Consider the following 15,943-nt stretch of genomic DNA (forward strand, 5'->3'; position numbering starts at 1 on the left):
CACCTGCCAGAGTAAAATGCCCAAACTATCCTTGGAAACAGGAGAGCTTGACGAGGTGAGGTGACTTTTGTGACAGATCCATCCTGTCACAGTCACCACAGACAAATGAACATCTGCAAACATCCTGTTCTGAACTTGCACGGCTCCCACTGTCCAGAGGGTAAAGGCTCCCTCCCAGAAGGCCCTGGCCGCATCTCCTGCCTACCTGCAGCAGCCCTTGGCACTCTGGGACCAGACACCTTTCTGTTTGTCTGTTCGTCAGCCCCACATCTGCTGTGTGGCTTTCCTCCAGGGCCTTTCTTCCCTAACTCTGCTGATCATGGCAGTTACCGCTGGCTCTTTTTATTTGTGTTCACGAGTGTGTGTTGGAGATAGGCCTTTCTTATTTGTGGCTGCATACGCCAGCCTCGCTGGCCACTGGGCTTCTGGAATTCTCCTGTCTCTGCCCCCGTCTCCAGGTAGGGGAGCACTGGATTACAGACACACACCCTACTGCGTCTGGCTATTTATGTGGGTTCTGGGGATCTGAACTCACGTCATCAGGCTTGTGTGGCAAGCGCCTTGCCCTCTGAACCATCTCTCTGACCTTCACTGTTGTCTCGCATGTAATGCGTGAAGGAGGTTTGGTGCCTGCATGGCCCTTGGCAGCACTTTGTGAGGCTCCGGGGAGATGGGAGCCAGCAAGCTGTGACATGCTACTGACCCTCTGCATGCCCTTCCAGCTACTTCACAAGCTGGATACAAAGTGTCTGGTGTATGGAAATGTCATTATTATTGAGGTTCAGGTACTAAACTAAACTAAATTCTAGTCAGAATTTGCTCTGGCATCCTGGGAATCCTCTTGCACTCTGGGTGTCTGGGCATCTGGTTGGCAGTTCTTATCCTTTAACTTGCTCAGTGCTCTGAGCCTCAGGTTGATGGCTATGTGATATCATTTACTCAGACAAGTAAATGCTCTTTCAGCTGGGTGCCTGCCCACCCGCTGGAGACTGGGGGATACTTACACACATGCTGGCTTCTCCTCCTGCACCAAAAACCTGCAGGTTCCATGGAAGCAGAACTGAGTGTGCGAATCTGGGCACTTGTTGAAATGAGACACCACTGCAGCTGCCACGGGTGAGTCTGCTGGGGCGAAGAGACACAGGTCAGACCTGGCACAGCTCACACCCAGGAGGGGACTTCTGCCCCACCCAGTGCCTGCTGCAAACCCCTCAGTTCCTAATGCCCAGCCGGCACCCAGAGTCTTCATTCAGCAGTCTGGGTATTCTTCTAAGATAAGACAATTTCCCCAAAGGCTTTGGTATAATTCAAAGAGAGCTAATTAGGTTCATTTTGTTTGTTTGTTTGTTTTGCTTTTGCAAAGTGGCATGTACCTGTAATCCCAGCACTCAGAAGGTACAGGCAGAAATATCAGGAGTTCAAATATCAGGAGAAATATCAGGACAAATATAGTTGTCATGTCAACTTTGAGATCAGTTGTATCCCATTGTCTCAAAAAACAAAAAAGGGGGCCAAGGAATAGCTCAGCACTGTGGTCCCCCGGTGACCACTGGACTGCTGAAGGCAGTGCTCTATGGCTTGGGACAGAATAAACAAGGATGCTCATTGGCTAGAGACACACTGGCACACAAGCAGGATGGGCTCGACTTTCCTGCTTCTGAGTTCAGAGAGAGTTTCTGAAGGAGGCATCGTGAGCAATGGCAGATGGCAGATAACCTTCTCAAAATACATCCCAAAGACCCCATACCTGGTTTATGCAATGCTGGAGACTGAAACCAGGCAAGCACTCTCCGGTTTGGCCTCATCCCCAGCCCACCCTGGCTCTCCACACAACCACCTATCTGCCACCTAGAATGTGTGCTTCCTGATGCCCTTTGTCCTCCTCAGGCCAGAGGCCTCAGAGGACGAAGGAAGAGCAATGACAGTCCATGTTCCAACAGCTGAACAGTAGTTTATTTAGAGAAACAAAACAACCCTTTGCTTTAACTACAGTGATATAATCGCTTTTGAAACTTTATCAGAAGTATAACAGATTTCTGAATTACAAAGGTGGCCCACTCAAACTACTGACATATAATAATAATTAAAAAAAAATCTTAGAAAATAAAGTGCATCTTTAATTCTCAACTCAACAAGTCATGAAAACACACCAAACACTGACACACTCATGAGCTTACATTCCTGTTTTAGAAGTCAAGTGCAAAGCACATTGCAAACTAGGAAACTGTCCTTGTCTGGGACCCGTAAAAGTGTGTGTGGCCACCTAGAGCACCTCGGAGTGCACTCAGATCCACAGACAAGCAGTTCCTGCCGTGGGAATGCTGGGGAGGGCTCTGCTATGTGCCGTGCACTTTCCTTAGCTCGCCGTGTCAAGGCCTGGCAGGCAGCTGACCAAAGACGGGCTTTGCTGGGGTACCATCTCCTCACTGGGTAGGGGTGACATCTCGTCTAGTTTATCACAGTAATTTACAAGGAGATCTGGGTCCCCAATGTCTTCCCCAAAGCCGAGCCTCTGAGCTTGCTTTTCCTCTGTTTCTTCTTTCAAATTAAAAGATGTGTGCGCGCATGTGCCTGTGGCTGCAGGAGCTGGCAACTGATCTTGAGTGTTCTGGAAGAGCATTACTTCTCTTTTTAAAGAGGCTGTCATTGTGTAGCCCAGGCTGGCCCCAAACTCATACTACTCTTCCTGCTTTAGCTGGGGGCTAGGATTACAGGTGTGAACCATCACACACACACCCTTTCCACTGCCTCCCTCTTCTCTTTCTAACAACTCGATAAAATATCAAGAGACAGAAGGAAAGCTTAAAAAAATATATACAGCCAGGTAGAAAAGGTGGGTGAAGGGTATTGGGCAACATCCAAAAAAGGGCTGTCTCACAGCGGGCAGGGCAGGCCCCGTCCCCACTGGAGTCATCTCTCGCAGGTGCCGTCTCTGATTAGCTCTGGGGCTGATAGGAAAAGCAAATGTTCTGGTTGGGCACAGCCCTGCACCAGGCTCTTGCTAGCGGCTGGAGTTTCAAAGCTACTTGGTTCCTGTTGCCACGAAGCTGATGGGAGGCCCCTCCATGCTGGAGACCGGACGCTCACCTTGCAGACATCACTGCTGTCTGGGGAGGCTCTGAAGGAGAGACCACAGGCCCGCTAATCGGGCCCAGAGCCCGGCGCAGCTCACAGAAAGAGTCTGGAATAGCAATCATGGGATGAGGAAATCCCTGCTTCAATCCACAGGGGGTTCAGAAGTCCGGGCAGACACCATCTGCAGTGACTTTGGGAGTTGGAGTGGGGGAGCTCCAGGGTTGCAGGCCCTGAGCGGCCTTGAGGAGCAGCCCTAATTGGCCTGAATTGTGTGTCTAGGGTCCCACGAGGCTATGCATGGCTCTTCACTTTCCCCCAGATGCTGGGTTTGCCACTTGTAAAGCTGACGTCCTTTATAGCCCTCCCATCACTTCCTCGAGTAGCACAAGTAACTTCCCAATGGTTTCAACATGACATCTTAGCAGGACTGTCCAGCCAAGGCTACCAGTCAGAGGTAACAACAGCAGAGCTGACTATAGCCCAGGAAAAGCAGACACCAGAAGGGTGTCCCCTACAGGGCTAGATAAGTATTTTACCCTGAGGCCAGGCTGGAGGACCCCTGGTTGAGAGTGGCTGGGTTCAGAGCAGCAGGCCTGGCTACAGGGCTGGAGGAATGTGCTATGGTACCCATCCCCCATATAATACATACATGCAGATGTTCTAGATCTTTCAGCAGTCTTTTCCTGAACTGGCTGATTTCCATCCTGCTTGGATTCTTCACTTCCCCTGTAAACTGACTTTGGGGCAACCACCAGACCCTACACTCTCGTTGAAGAGAAAGGGCTCCTCGTTATTTTGCCAAACCTCACACCACTGTGTACCCTGTGATTATAGTCTTTCAGATTCGGAAACTAGACATGCAGACAGCACATGGCTAGAAGGTGCTAGAACCAGACACTTAGCCTACTTTTCTCTGACTCTGAGCAGAGGAAGCCGGAGCCTGGGATGGCAAACACTGAGAGACCCATGGTCAAAATCAGCAAGTCCCCACCAGCACTGGGGAAAGGAATGCTCACCGGAAGCGGCTCACGGCAGAGGGGATTCTTCTAGGACAAACAAGAGGAAGTTCTGCTCTTTGAAAGAGGAAGAAACTGAAGATGGCGACTTCTCATATTCCCACAAGAAAGCCAGAATCATACACAGATGCAAAAGAGATTTCTAGAAGCATGAGAAATGGTCCACTGAGAAGTAGCTGGGCTGGGCTGAAGCCCCCATCCATGACGTGATCGGCCGCCACTGAGCGTGGTGCGCATGCCTAGAAAACCTTGCGCTTCTGGGTCAGGGCAAGGCTCGGGTGCAGCGGGAATGGTTTCTGCAGATTGAAATAAGTCATGGGGGCAACACAGCCAACATCTGGGCCAGTTTGATTTTCCCTGCTCATTTCTTGATCCAGACAAAAATCAAGAGATAGGATTGAACCAAGTTCAAAGTTAGGCACCATCGTCTACTTTCCTAGGAAAAGACACCGGCTGCTAACAGCCCCCCTGGCCAGTGTTAGGAAACCAGACAGAGAGTCACTGTCGCCGGTGATACCACACCCGAGGAGCGGCTCCTTTGCCGTGCTTACTTTAAAGTCAAAGGCGGAGTGGGCATCAAGTTTGAAACCTCTAGCATAGGAAGAAAACAGAGCACAGATATGCCTTGCCAGGATTCCACTGCCGCTAAGGAAGCCCAGTTTACTGTTTTAATCCAGATGGATTCCCTGCAGCTGGACTATGACGGTGATGGCTCACGTTATTAGCATTAGGCACTGATGGATTGCCTAGCTGCAGGCATGGCACTCAGCATGGTGAGAGAGGCCGTTGCTACTCCTGGGAATTTAAGCAGAGGGCGGTGACCTGGGGTCAGTGATGTTCACTCAGTAAATGGCAGAGCTGAGACCTGAAGTTACAGGTGGTTTTGGCTCGTCCTCTGACCCCTGACCATCATTCAGGGTGTAAACGTGTGAGGAGAGGGGTAAGGAATCCTTGAGTACCATCACACCCAGACGACCCATTTGGAAAATAAATGAGTTGGGGATTTCCAGAACATTTCAGGAGCACTTTAGGATTAAAGGGGCTGAGATTCCCAAGCAAATGGCTTTAATTAGCAAAGAAGGTTTAGGAGCCTAAAATAAAATGCCAGTGAGCTGATGTGAAGTGTGGCATGGAACCTGCCTCTGTGTGTCCCACAGGCTGTCACAGTATGCGTATTTCTGTTGGCCGCCTACTGTACGTGAGTATTGCTGGGGACCCTTCTTCCCTTGGAGCAGGGAAGGCCTGCATTCTGTTATGAGCTAAAGCGATAAAAGAGGACAGGTGGCCCCTTCCCACAGCTGCTGTTGCTCCATGGGACACATTCCACCTACAGGTTCTTCTTTTTGTCTCTATCAAAGCCTTGGTAATTTCAAGGGAAAAAATAAAAAAAGCAGGTCACAGTTTTTCTTTGAAGACAGATGCCAAACGTCCCCCACCTCAGCATTTGAATCATTTGATTTCAAACAGAAGGACCGTTTCTTTCATATCTTCAAACCAGAAAGCCCCTTATCCTAATTTCATGTTCTTGGATATCAGTCAGCGTTCTGAAAACACTTCACCCCAATTTTCATTCTTGCGGTCAACAAGGGTGTACCTGTGCCGAACTCTCAGAATTGGAATAGGAGGGGCTCTGGGGGGCACAGGTGAGCTCTGCCAGCTGGGGAACTCTGCCTCAGCTTTGTTGAAGGAAGAGTCCCGTTAGAGCCTGGGGCTACCTGCCTTTGCCAGCTCTGTGGGCCTCCGTTCTCTATAAATACCAAAATTGTTAGGTAGAGTGGCTGGCAGGAAACCCTCAATCAGCCCTGAGGAAAAATGTTCCCCTCTGCTAAGTCTTTGAACCCTAATCCCTTCAAACCCTCTGCATTGAGGATTATAAACACTACAGAGATGGTTGTTTTTCTAGAACATTTTGTGTTCTCAAAGCTTTGTGTCTCAAAGCTTTTGGGGATGGTACCCAAGGCCTCATGCATTTGAGGCAAATGCTCTGCCACTGAGCCACACCCTGGGTCCTCAGAACCTCCAACAGATATCTTATTTATGTAACTCAAACACAAAGCCTCTATGGATAGATGATGTGCCTAATTCTGAATGAAGAGACCGAGGCACGAAACTGAACTTGAGGCAAACTCAGAAGCCTTGAAAAACACAGGAGTAAGCTGTGTGGCGGTACTGGCGCATGCCTTTAATGCCTGCACTCAGGAGGCAGAGACAGGTGGATTTCTGAGTTCAAGGTCAGCCTGCTCTACAGAGTGAGTTCCAGAGCCGGGGCTGCAGGGAGGCTGAGGGGTAGATGTACCTGCTACTAAGACTGATGACCTGTGTTCACTCCCCAGGATTACTCGGTGGGCGGGGACACGCTGTCGCCTGATCTTTACACATATCCCACGACATGTAAGCACACATACAGACACAATAAAGAACACTCCTAATCAAAACTAGAGGAGTGAGACATGGCAATGTGCGTGTGTGATAACCCATCTTTCAGGAGGCTGCAGTGGGGTGGGACATGAGATTGAGGCTAGCCTGGGATACACAGTAAGTCCCCGTCTCCATCTCAACCAAATGAAACAACTGTTGTAGTGGGAGAGCCTTTGGCCTCAAGACACATGTGGCCCTTTGCCCTTTTGAGTGTGCCCTGGTGTCGAGGAGCTGCCTGAGACAAAGGCCCTTCTACCAAGACCGTGTTCCAAGGCGAGGTGTCCAGAGGATTAGGGCTAATTATTTTTTTCTTTCGTAGTGTTTTTTATATTTCACCAAGATGATCGCTTTGAGAGTTTAAAACAACAGCGAAGCTTCAGACTTCGAGAGATTGGGGCTGCAGGGCCCGTCTTTACTTGTGCTGTTTTAATCCCCAGGCTGTAGGCTTAGGGAGAACTGGGCTGTAGGAGTCAGGATTTGAACGTGAGCGAGGAAAACCATGTAATTCTCTCAGGCTCCACCACTAAGAGAGAAAGCTGAAGAGTGGTGCCGTCCCCTCCTTCAGTCTCAGGAGCCCTAAAACCTACGTGTGGGATGCTCAAGCCCCTCCCCCACATGAACTCTCAAACACCCCCAAGGATGCTTGCATTGCTCCCAGGCTGCTCACAGCGCCAGGTGGAAGGGAGGCATGACTGGGCTGATGCGGCAGCATATCCGTCAGGGAGTAGTGACAGGAAGTCTTACGGGTACACACTTTTTTTGTCAAGTATCTTTGAGTGGAGATTAGCTGAATCTGTGGTCCACTTAGAGAAGGCAGAGCATGTTCAGATGAGAGACATTTGGCAGTGGGGCCAGAGACACGGCTCAGTGGTTAAGAGTACTTGCTGCGATTGCAGAGGACCTGAGTTTTGTTCTCAGCAGCCACATTCAACAGCTCACAACCTGTAACGTCAGATCCAGGGGACCTGATGCCCTCTTCTGGCTTCCAGGCCACCTGCACTCATGTGGCATGCACACTAAATAAGTCTGAAAAACCAAAACAGAAACAAAACAGGTTCTGAAGAACACTGAAGAACACGGCATCTCTGTGATTCCATCTGTAGCCACACTGTGTCATGTGTGTGTGTTCCTGCATGTACCTGTGTGCATGCACACAGGTGTACGTGTGTGTGGCAAGGTTCTTGTGCACACATGCCCATTTGTATGAAGGCGGGAGGACAACCTTGAGTGTCTTCCTCAAGAGCTGGTCACCTTGTTTGTTTGTTTATTAAGAAGGATTTTTCTGGCCCAGAGCTCACCATTGCAGATGGACTGGCTGGTCTGCCAGCCCCAGTGACCTGTCTCTGTCCTTCCTACAGCACTGGGGATGCAGGCACCCATTGCTAAGCCTGGCTTTGACATGGCTGCACAGGATCTGAACTCATGCCTATACACTGAGCGCTTTACCCACTGAGCCATCTGAGCCCACTGAGCCAAGTCCAGAACTTTGCTCTCATAGGATAAATGTTGGGGAAATCCCAGCTACATAAGGGACATGTAAACTCTTAATCGTTTCTCCAAGCCATGCTGGGTCACAGACAAAGACTGTATATTTCAATGAAAAAAAAAAAAATTCCACCCAGAGTCAAGGAACTGAAGCCAGAAAGAGGCTAGAATTTTCCTGGGAATATCAAGTTTTCTTATCTGTACGTTAGAGAATCTTCAGGTATTTTTATGGATTTAAACTCAGAAACAGATTTATCTTTCCCACCTCTCTGGATAATCATTTGTATTTGCTACTTCTTAAAAATCACCAGCAGAGATTAGGGCAGTTATTTTTGGGAGTTTCCCCAGGGCACTGAGGCCATGCTTGCCTGGATTCCTGACCAGCACATTCTCTTCTGGCCTCTCGTGGTCTATCTGTGTCTTGTTCTTTGTCTTGACAGAAAATATGAGAGCAAAATTATATTCATGGTAGTAGCTTTTTCCTGGCCTTGCACTAGCCTTATCTTGCCTGCTCCACAGATCTTTCTTTCTTTCTTTCTTTCTTTCTTTCTTTCTTTCTTTCTTTCTTTCTTTCTTTCTCTCTCTCTCTCTCTCTCTTTCTTTCTTTCTTTCTCTTTCTTCCTCTCTGTCTCTGTCTCTGTCTCTGTCTCTCTCTCTCTCTCTCTCTCTCTCTGTGTGTGTGTGTGTGTGTGAATATGGAGTCCTTAGAACAATGCCAGTGTCTTCCTCTGTTGCTGTCAACCTTAGTTTTTGACACAGGGTCTCTCACTGACAGGGTCTCCAGCTTTGCAGCCTGGACAGTGAACTCAGGAATCTTCCTGTCTCTTTCCCAGTCCAGCTGGGATTATACACCTGAGCTGCTTTTCTTTAAAATGTAGGCACTCTGGGTGCAAATTTAGGTCCTCAGGCACACCTGGCAATCCGTTTCCCCACTGAGCCATTTCTTCAGCCCTTGGTTTCTTAAACCTTTAAATCAAACATCCATGTCTCTGCCAATGCTCAGTATTTGCCAATCTGGGGCTTCCCAGCAGAAATTCCTCTACTTCCTACAGCACCCAGATTTTCCTTCAGCAAATCATCTCCTGCTCTACAGGTTTCCACTGGCTGACACGCAGCCAGACGCCCTCTCTCCCTGCGCTGCGGACCTTGAGAGGAAAGACATGCTGTGGATGGCACTGTGTTTGGCAAGTTGTCAGATTGAACAGTGACTGTCCTAGGATGGAGGCCGTAGTTTCTGGCCCTGGCTCTGGGAACCACTGGGATTATCACTCATTTCCAAGCACAACTCCTCGGCCCTCTGGCTGACTTCATGGCTCCCCAGGGAGTCTCAGTGGCATCGGACCCCAACGATAGCCATTTATCTATGCTCTTTTGAGAGCATCGGTGGAGTCTCGCTTGTGTTCTTAAGACTGCACCTCCTGTCTTTATTTTTCATTTTAACAACTTGAAAGTGCAAAGGCAACGTGCATTCAAAGCACAAGGAGAAAATGCAGTTACTTGAAAGCGCATCGTTAGGGAGAGCCACAGTTTGTCTTTATTCTGTGCTTACTGGGGCTACAACAGGAAGCAGACAGAAATTACCAGCATTGTGGTCTCACGCTCCTCGTCACTGTGGTGAAACACCTGTCTGAAGCCACTTTAGAGGAGGAAGGCTTATGGTGGACCACGGTTTCAGGCAGCATGGCGGTGGGAGCATGCGCAGTCTCCTCACATCATGGTGGCTCGGGAAGCTGGCAGTGCTCCAGAACCAGGCAGGCACTGTGCCAAATCTTCCAAGGCTAGCTTTTAGTGAGCTAGTTCCTTCAGCTAGGCACCTCCTAGAGATTCCACCCCCTCCCAAATTACTACCACCAGCTGGGGAACAAGCCTCAAAGCATGAGCCTGTGAGGCGCCCCAGTTCAAGTGTCAGAAGGAAGCTTCAGAGGTCATGTCTTCCTTGACATATCGGTCTTCTTTGTGTCCCATGAACCCTCCAAAGCATCTCCCTACTGTCCTCTATCCTGTAGAACACAGAACTAAACAACCATTGGCTTTTTCTTTCCTTTTTTTATTTTTTTGAGTCAGGGTCTCATTGTGTAGTCCCGGCTGGCATAGAACACCCTGTGTAGACCAGGCAGCCTGGAACTCACAGTGACCTACCTGCCTTTGCCTCCAAGTGTTGGGGTTAAAGGCACACAACAGTAGTTGCTGTATACATTTTTGTGTGCACTAATGGGTATCTTCCTGGGAGTAAATCAGTGTAACAAGGGATCCCCCTTTCTAGGACTTCTGAGATCTTTGGTCAAGCTGCAGCCACCACAGTTAGGTGACCACCCCAAGGGACAAAGTGGCTTCTTCACCTTCCTGTCAGTGTTGGCTGTCACTTTTCAGACCCCTTTTGGCCAGTTTATATATATATATATATATATATATATATATATATATATATATATATATAAAGAACAATTAAATACCTGTGTACCTATGTGTGGGTATGTGCACATGTATGTGGGTGCTCTTGAAGGCCAGAAGGGGATGTCAGATCCCTAGAGGTACAGGCAGTTGTGCACTGCCTGATATGGGTGCTGGGAACAGGACTCAGGTCCCCTGGAAGAGTAGTCTCTGTCCCTAGCCTGTGAATGGTCTCTCTAGCCCCTGGCTGGGTCTCTTTGGGAATTTTTGCAGTGCCATCTCTGTGACTTGGGATGTAAAAGTTTTCTCATATGATTTTCAGCTTCTCCATTTTTGACTTTAATTAGTTGGCTATATCTTTTGCCTTTTTTTTTCCACGGGCACACCCTTTCTTGTTTATTTATCTCTCTTTAAACTACAAAGAATGACAATTCTATATCCTGTTATCTGTACTACAAATAATTTATGGTTTGAGTCTTCATTTTGTTTATGCAAAAGACACCTTGACCTTGTAATTAGAGACTGTCCCTTCCCTGAGATTACATAAATATTTACTTGTGTTTCTATCACTGGGTTGTTTGTACAAAGGTAAACCATCTGTAATTTATTTTAGTGTTCAAAGTGTGACTTATTTTCTAAGTGACCCCCAGTTACCCCACCCACTTATTGACTAGCTCATCACTTCCTTACTGGCTTTCAACCACCACCTTTGTTGCCCACCAGGACTCACTCCTCTTTTGTTCTGTTCCACTGAGATACTGTCTGTTCTGATACCACGCAACTAATGGATGTGTGCTGGTAATACGGTCTGTCATTGTCCCCTGACCTCACTCCTTATTTTTAAAAACAGTTTGAATATTTTGACCTATTTCTTTTTTCTACATCAACTTTAGGATTCTCCCTGATTCCCAGATATTTTTTTAATGAGGTGGGATGGAGAGGGGGGACAGAGGTAACACACTGGGGACACTGGCCTATTTATAACACATACTCTTCTAGTTAGGGACACAGGGGACTTTTCCGCCTGGCCGTGGCTCAGCTGTGCATCTACTGTGACAACCCACCACATAGCTGGGTGATTACTTCCAGGTCAGGGCTTTGGAGTCTTGTTAACTGTTTGGACAGACTCTGCCGAGGCCCCCAGCCATCATGGCCACTGCAGTGCTGAGCACCAGGGGTAGGCAGGGTGGACCAGGGCTGCTGGGATAACAACCAAAGACCTGGCCTGGTGATGGCTCTGCCACACTCATCCTTAATGGTTTTGACCAAGTTGCTGCCTTCTGTGGGTCTGTTTGTATCTTTGTAAAAATGAGGCGATAGGTCTGTACAGAGAAGGTTCCTTACAGATTAGAAATCTATCAAAATTGGTGGGGCTTAATTGGGAGAGTTGGCACCGTGAGTGAAGCGCTGGGTTCCCTCTCTGGTACCGCACAGCGAGAAGCCTAGTGTGGTGCTGCATGCTTGTAATCCCGGCGCTTGGGAGGCTGAGGCAGGAGGACCAGAAGCTCAAAGTCAGCCTCAGCTACCTCGTGGGTCTGGGCCAGCCTGAGCTGCAGCTACAGGAGGCCCTGTTCAAGGTTATTCCTGTGTGGCTGTGATACACACACGATGATCAAAAGCAACTTGGGAAAGAAAGGGTTTATTTGGCTTATGTAGCCCATGTCTCTATCCACTGAGGGAAGCCAAGGCAGGAACTCGAGGCAGGAACTAGAGCAGAGACCATGGAGGAATGCTGCTTACTGGTTTGCTCCCTATAGATTGTTCAGCCTCCTTTCTTACACAATGCGTGGGTGCCATCACCCACAATGGGCTGGGCCCTCCCATATCAACCATTAATCAAGCAAATCCCCCCAGGCCAATCTGATGGAGGCAATTTCTTAATTGAGGTTCCCCTTTCCCATATGATTCTAGTTTGTATCAAGTTGACAAACAACAACTTACCAGCAGAGACCCCGTCTCAAAGACAAACAACAACAACAACAACAACAAAGATGGCGGGCAGAGCAGTTCCCTATGGGAGAAGGCAGAGCCCTGTAAGCATGTACCTATTAATGAATGTCTAGGTGATGATGAAATAGTGGCTGCTTCGGAGACAAGTGGGAAATAGGAATGTGGCTTCTGAGGCACAGAAAATGTGGGCAAGTAAGGGCCCTTGTGACTGAAGAACACAAACCCCAGTAGGCCTCTGACCAGAGAGTGGCAGTGCAGGAAAGCTGAGTTGGGATAAGTTTTTATAGTTCCTTCCCTTTCCTTCTCTCCCTTTTCCCCTCCCTCCCTCCCTCCCTCTCTCTCTCCCTCTCTCCTTCCTTCCTTCCTTCCTTCCTTCCTTCCTTCCTTCCTTCCTTCCTTCCTTGCTTCCTTCCTTCCCTTTTGTTGAGACAGTGTCTCCTTATGTCCCAGGCTAGCCTTGAATTCACAATGTAGCCCCAGCATGACCTTGAATTTATTTTGTAACCCCTGGTGGCCTCGAACTTGTGCAATCCTTTCTGCCTCATCCCCGTGGAGCGCTCGGGTGACAGGTGTGCTGCTCCACATGGGTTCCTAGTCTGTTCCTTTTAGCAACATCTTTGGCTGCACTTCAACAAGCTTCCACCTACTCAAAGCAGTGAGGCCTGATACAGAAAGCCCGGACCAGTCCTCAGGTTTGGCTCATTAACTCAGGGGCCTTGGCCTTGATTTATCTCTCTAGGTAAAGAGGGCAAGAGGAGGGCAAGAGAAGCACAGGGTAGGACGGACTTCCCCATTCCAAGAGACAGACCAGGGCATGGAGCCTCTGTAAGGAGCTTGAGGGCCATGGGTGGTAGCTGCCCCTTCCCTCCAGGCCCAGAAGGAAGCCTGGGTGGGCTGTGCACAGAGCTGCACCAGGAGGCAGGTATGCCTTGGTGCCTAGCACTGTCTGACTGACTTGGGATGACGGGACCTGGCTTCACGGCCCTGGCAGGTGAGTGTCTGCTCCCACCAGCTGTTGGAGAGAGGTGGGCGGTGGAATGCTGCTCCTAGCCACCCTGGCCTCGCTCAGCCTGGCATTTCACACACCCATCCCTTAACCTCATTCTCTGTCTATTTCATTCCTCTTCCCACACAGTGTTTACTAAAATCCCTCCTCCACCACGGGAAGCACGAGACTCAGGCTCCCTGGGCCTCCTGGGAAAGTTCCCACAACCTGGCAGCCAACAAGCACAGAACCACTGTGTGGCCAATCCCATTACAGCCACCGCAGGCCAGAAGGCCCCCGCTTCCACCTCAGAGGGCACAGACTTTGTCAGGAGCAAAAAGCCACCAGGTCATGTCAGAGGAAAGCTGGCTTTCTCTCTGAGGCTTACAGACACCTCATAGGAAAAGAAAAGGAAGGCCATGTCCAAGTGGTTTTGCTATTTGCTTACCTGAGGACAGCAGGCAAGGAAGGGACAAGTAAGAGCCTGTGAGGCATCTGATGATGGCTGTCTGCAGCCTCGTGTCTGGCTGTGTGCTCTCTTGTACAGTGTGGGGTCTTGCAGTGTAGACATTTGTCAGAAATGCAGACTTTCAGGCTTCAACTCAGCACTGTGTCCTAAACACTCCAGAAACGGTGCCACGTGTGCCACAGCCAGGGATGAGATGCCCTCGTACACTGCATCTCAGCCTCAGCTGTGTGCAGGTTGGAGAAATCACCTTGGAAAAGTACCAGGCCTGTGTCCACCCCCATACTCAGGATAATGACCTAATTGTTCCGAGGTGCAGCTAGGACAATGGTTTGTTCCTTGGGGTGTCTACTGTGTAGAAAGGTTTGAGAGCCAGTGGTTTAGGATACATATAAATAGATTAAAACAAACAAACAATAAGAAAAACAGAAAGGAGATGTTCCTTCCCAGACTATAAATGGAATCAGAGGAAGATGTGTGGACCATTACAACCAACCTCTCGGAGAACCAACTGAGCTTATAGCAAACAGCCCATCTGACACGACTTTACCATGGTGTCGGTAAACTTCCGAAGAGAAATTTAAAATCGCTGAAACCTGTTTCTCAGTGTAGTTCAAAGACGGTATTGAGTCCCGCCCACGCTCATCCTTTGCTTGTGAGTAAATTTTGAAAAACAACGACTTTTTCACACAACGGTTTTCAGACACTGGTGAACCAGGCTGTTTCTGTGTATAAGCTTCTTTAGCTTGGTCTTCTTTCCACACCGTGGATTTTAGTCTGATAACATTCGGTGTGCTAGGGTTCCCTGGGCAGAGTGGAAGGTCTAGTGTTCGCTCCCAGAACACAGACCTCCCTTTGACACAACCTCCTTTACTGTAGTTGGACATCAATCTTTCTAGCTTAGAAAGGAGGTTTTATTTCTGTGCCAAGGGACAGAACTTCCAAAAAACACAAATGCCTTTCAGCATCTTGTAGAGTAAATAACCAAGGGAATAATCTGTGAATCAATTGCCCTCTCTACGATCGTTCAACTCATCAGTGAGCCGTGGAAGGACACCCAGGCAGGCTGTCCACCCCTCGTGCTGTGACTCGCTTCCTGCGCGTCCCAAGCCTCAGCTTTATCTGCTTCTGGGGTTTTCCAACAAAGAGGACATGTATGCCGATGCGTTAGCTCACTGCCTTTGAATTCAAGCCATTCATGAAGCCAGGGGCACACAAGCACTCCAATGGTACTGAAGTTTCATGTAACATCAGTATTCCGTGGTCCGTATCTGGAGGCTGCAGGAGATACCTCCTACCGACCTCTCACCCTCTAAGAGGGCCTGGGAGCTCCTATGACCCTAGAGAACCCAGTAAGTGCATGGGAAATGGGATGAGAAAAGTAATGAGGGCCTAGGTATCAAGTACATAGCTCCAACAACCCAACTGTGCTACTCAGAGTGACACACCCAGAAGTCAACCCAAGTGTACAAACACAAAAGCAGCCACTTTGTTCAAGATGGCTCCACCAGTGCCCATTAGACCCCTTTGGGTTGCTTGTGCCCTGCCCCCTGTGTGTGTGTGTGTATTCATGTGTGCAAGAGTCTGTGGAAGCCAAAAGACAGCCCCACTGTTGCTCTTCAGGTGCCATTCACTTTTCTGTGGGAGAAGAAAGAGAGGACCTGGCAGTGGTCTGGTACTTTCTACGTAGGTCAGGGTGCCCTGCCAGTGAGCCCCAGGGACCCTCCTGACTTTGCCTTCTCAGCACCTGGATTACAAGTGTGGGTCACCAGGTCTGAGTTTGGAAACTTCCGTTTAAAAAAGTATTCATAGCAGAAGGGAGGGGGCAGAAAGATTGCAGAGCCTGAAGAACAGGAAGTTTGCTATTTGTCTCCTAGAAATATCAAGAGAAGCTACACCCATGAAGTCGCATCAACATGGCTTTGTAAACATGACCTGTAAAAAGGGCAACACCAACAGACATGCTACATGGAACGGGGAATCTCGTCGCACCCTAATCCTAGGCAGAGAGCTTCAGGAAACTAAAGAATGCTGGAGTGGGAGAAATAGTCTTCCCCAGGGAAGGGCCCACAAATTAGCTATCCAATACCAATTGGTCAGTTCTGAAAATACACACACACACACACACACACACACACACACACACACACACACACA

The 15,943-nt window shown here is 48.9% G+C and overlaps 1 protein-coding gene across 1 annotated transcript in view; it reads right to left on the reverse strand.

Annotated features, from left to right (window-relative positions):
- Window positions 1-1,000: 1,000 nt before the first annotated feature.
- Tgfa (transforming growth factor alpha) overlaps window positions 1,001-15,943 on the reverse strand; it is a 70,118-nt gene continuing 55,175 nt past the window's right edge. Inside the window, exon 5 of the mRNA XM_055617632.1 lies at window positions 1,001-1,122. Coding sequence (XP_055473607.1) covers window positions 1,001-1,122 — 122 coding nt within the window. The remainder of the gene's footprint in view (window positions 1,123-15,943) is intronic.

This window comes from Psammomys obesus, unplaced genomic scaffold (genome assembly GCF_907164565.1).
Source record: "Psammomys obesus unplaced genomic scaffold, mPsaObe1.curated_primary_1811, whole genome shotgun sequence".
Lineage (NCBI taxonomy): Eukaryota > Metazoa > Chordata > Mammalia > Rodentia > Muridae > Psammomys > Psammomys obesus.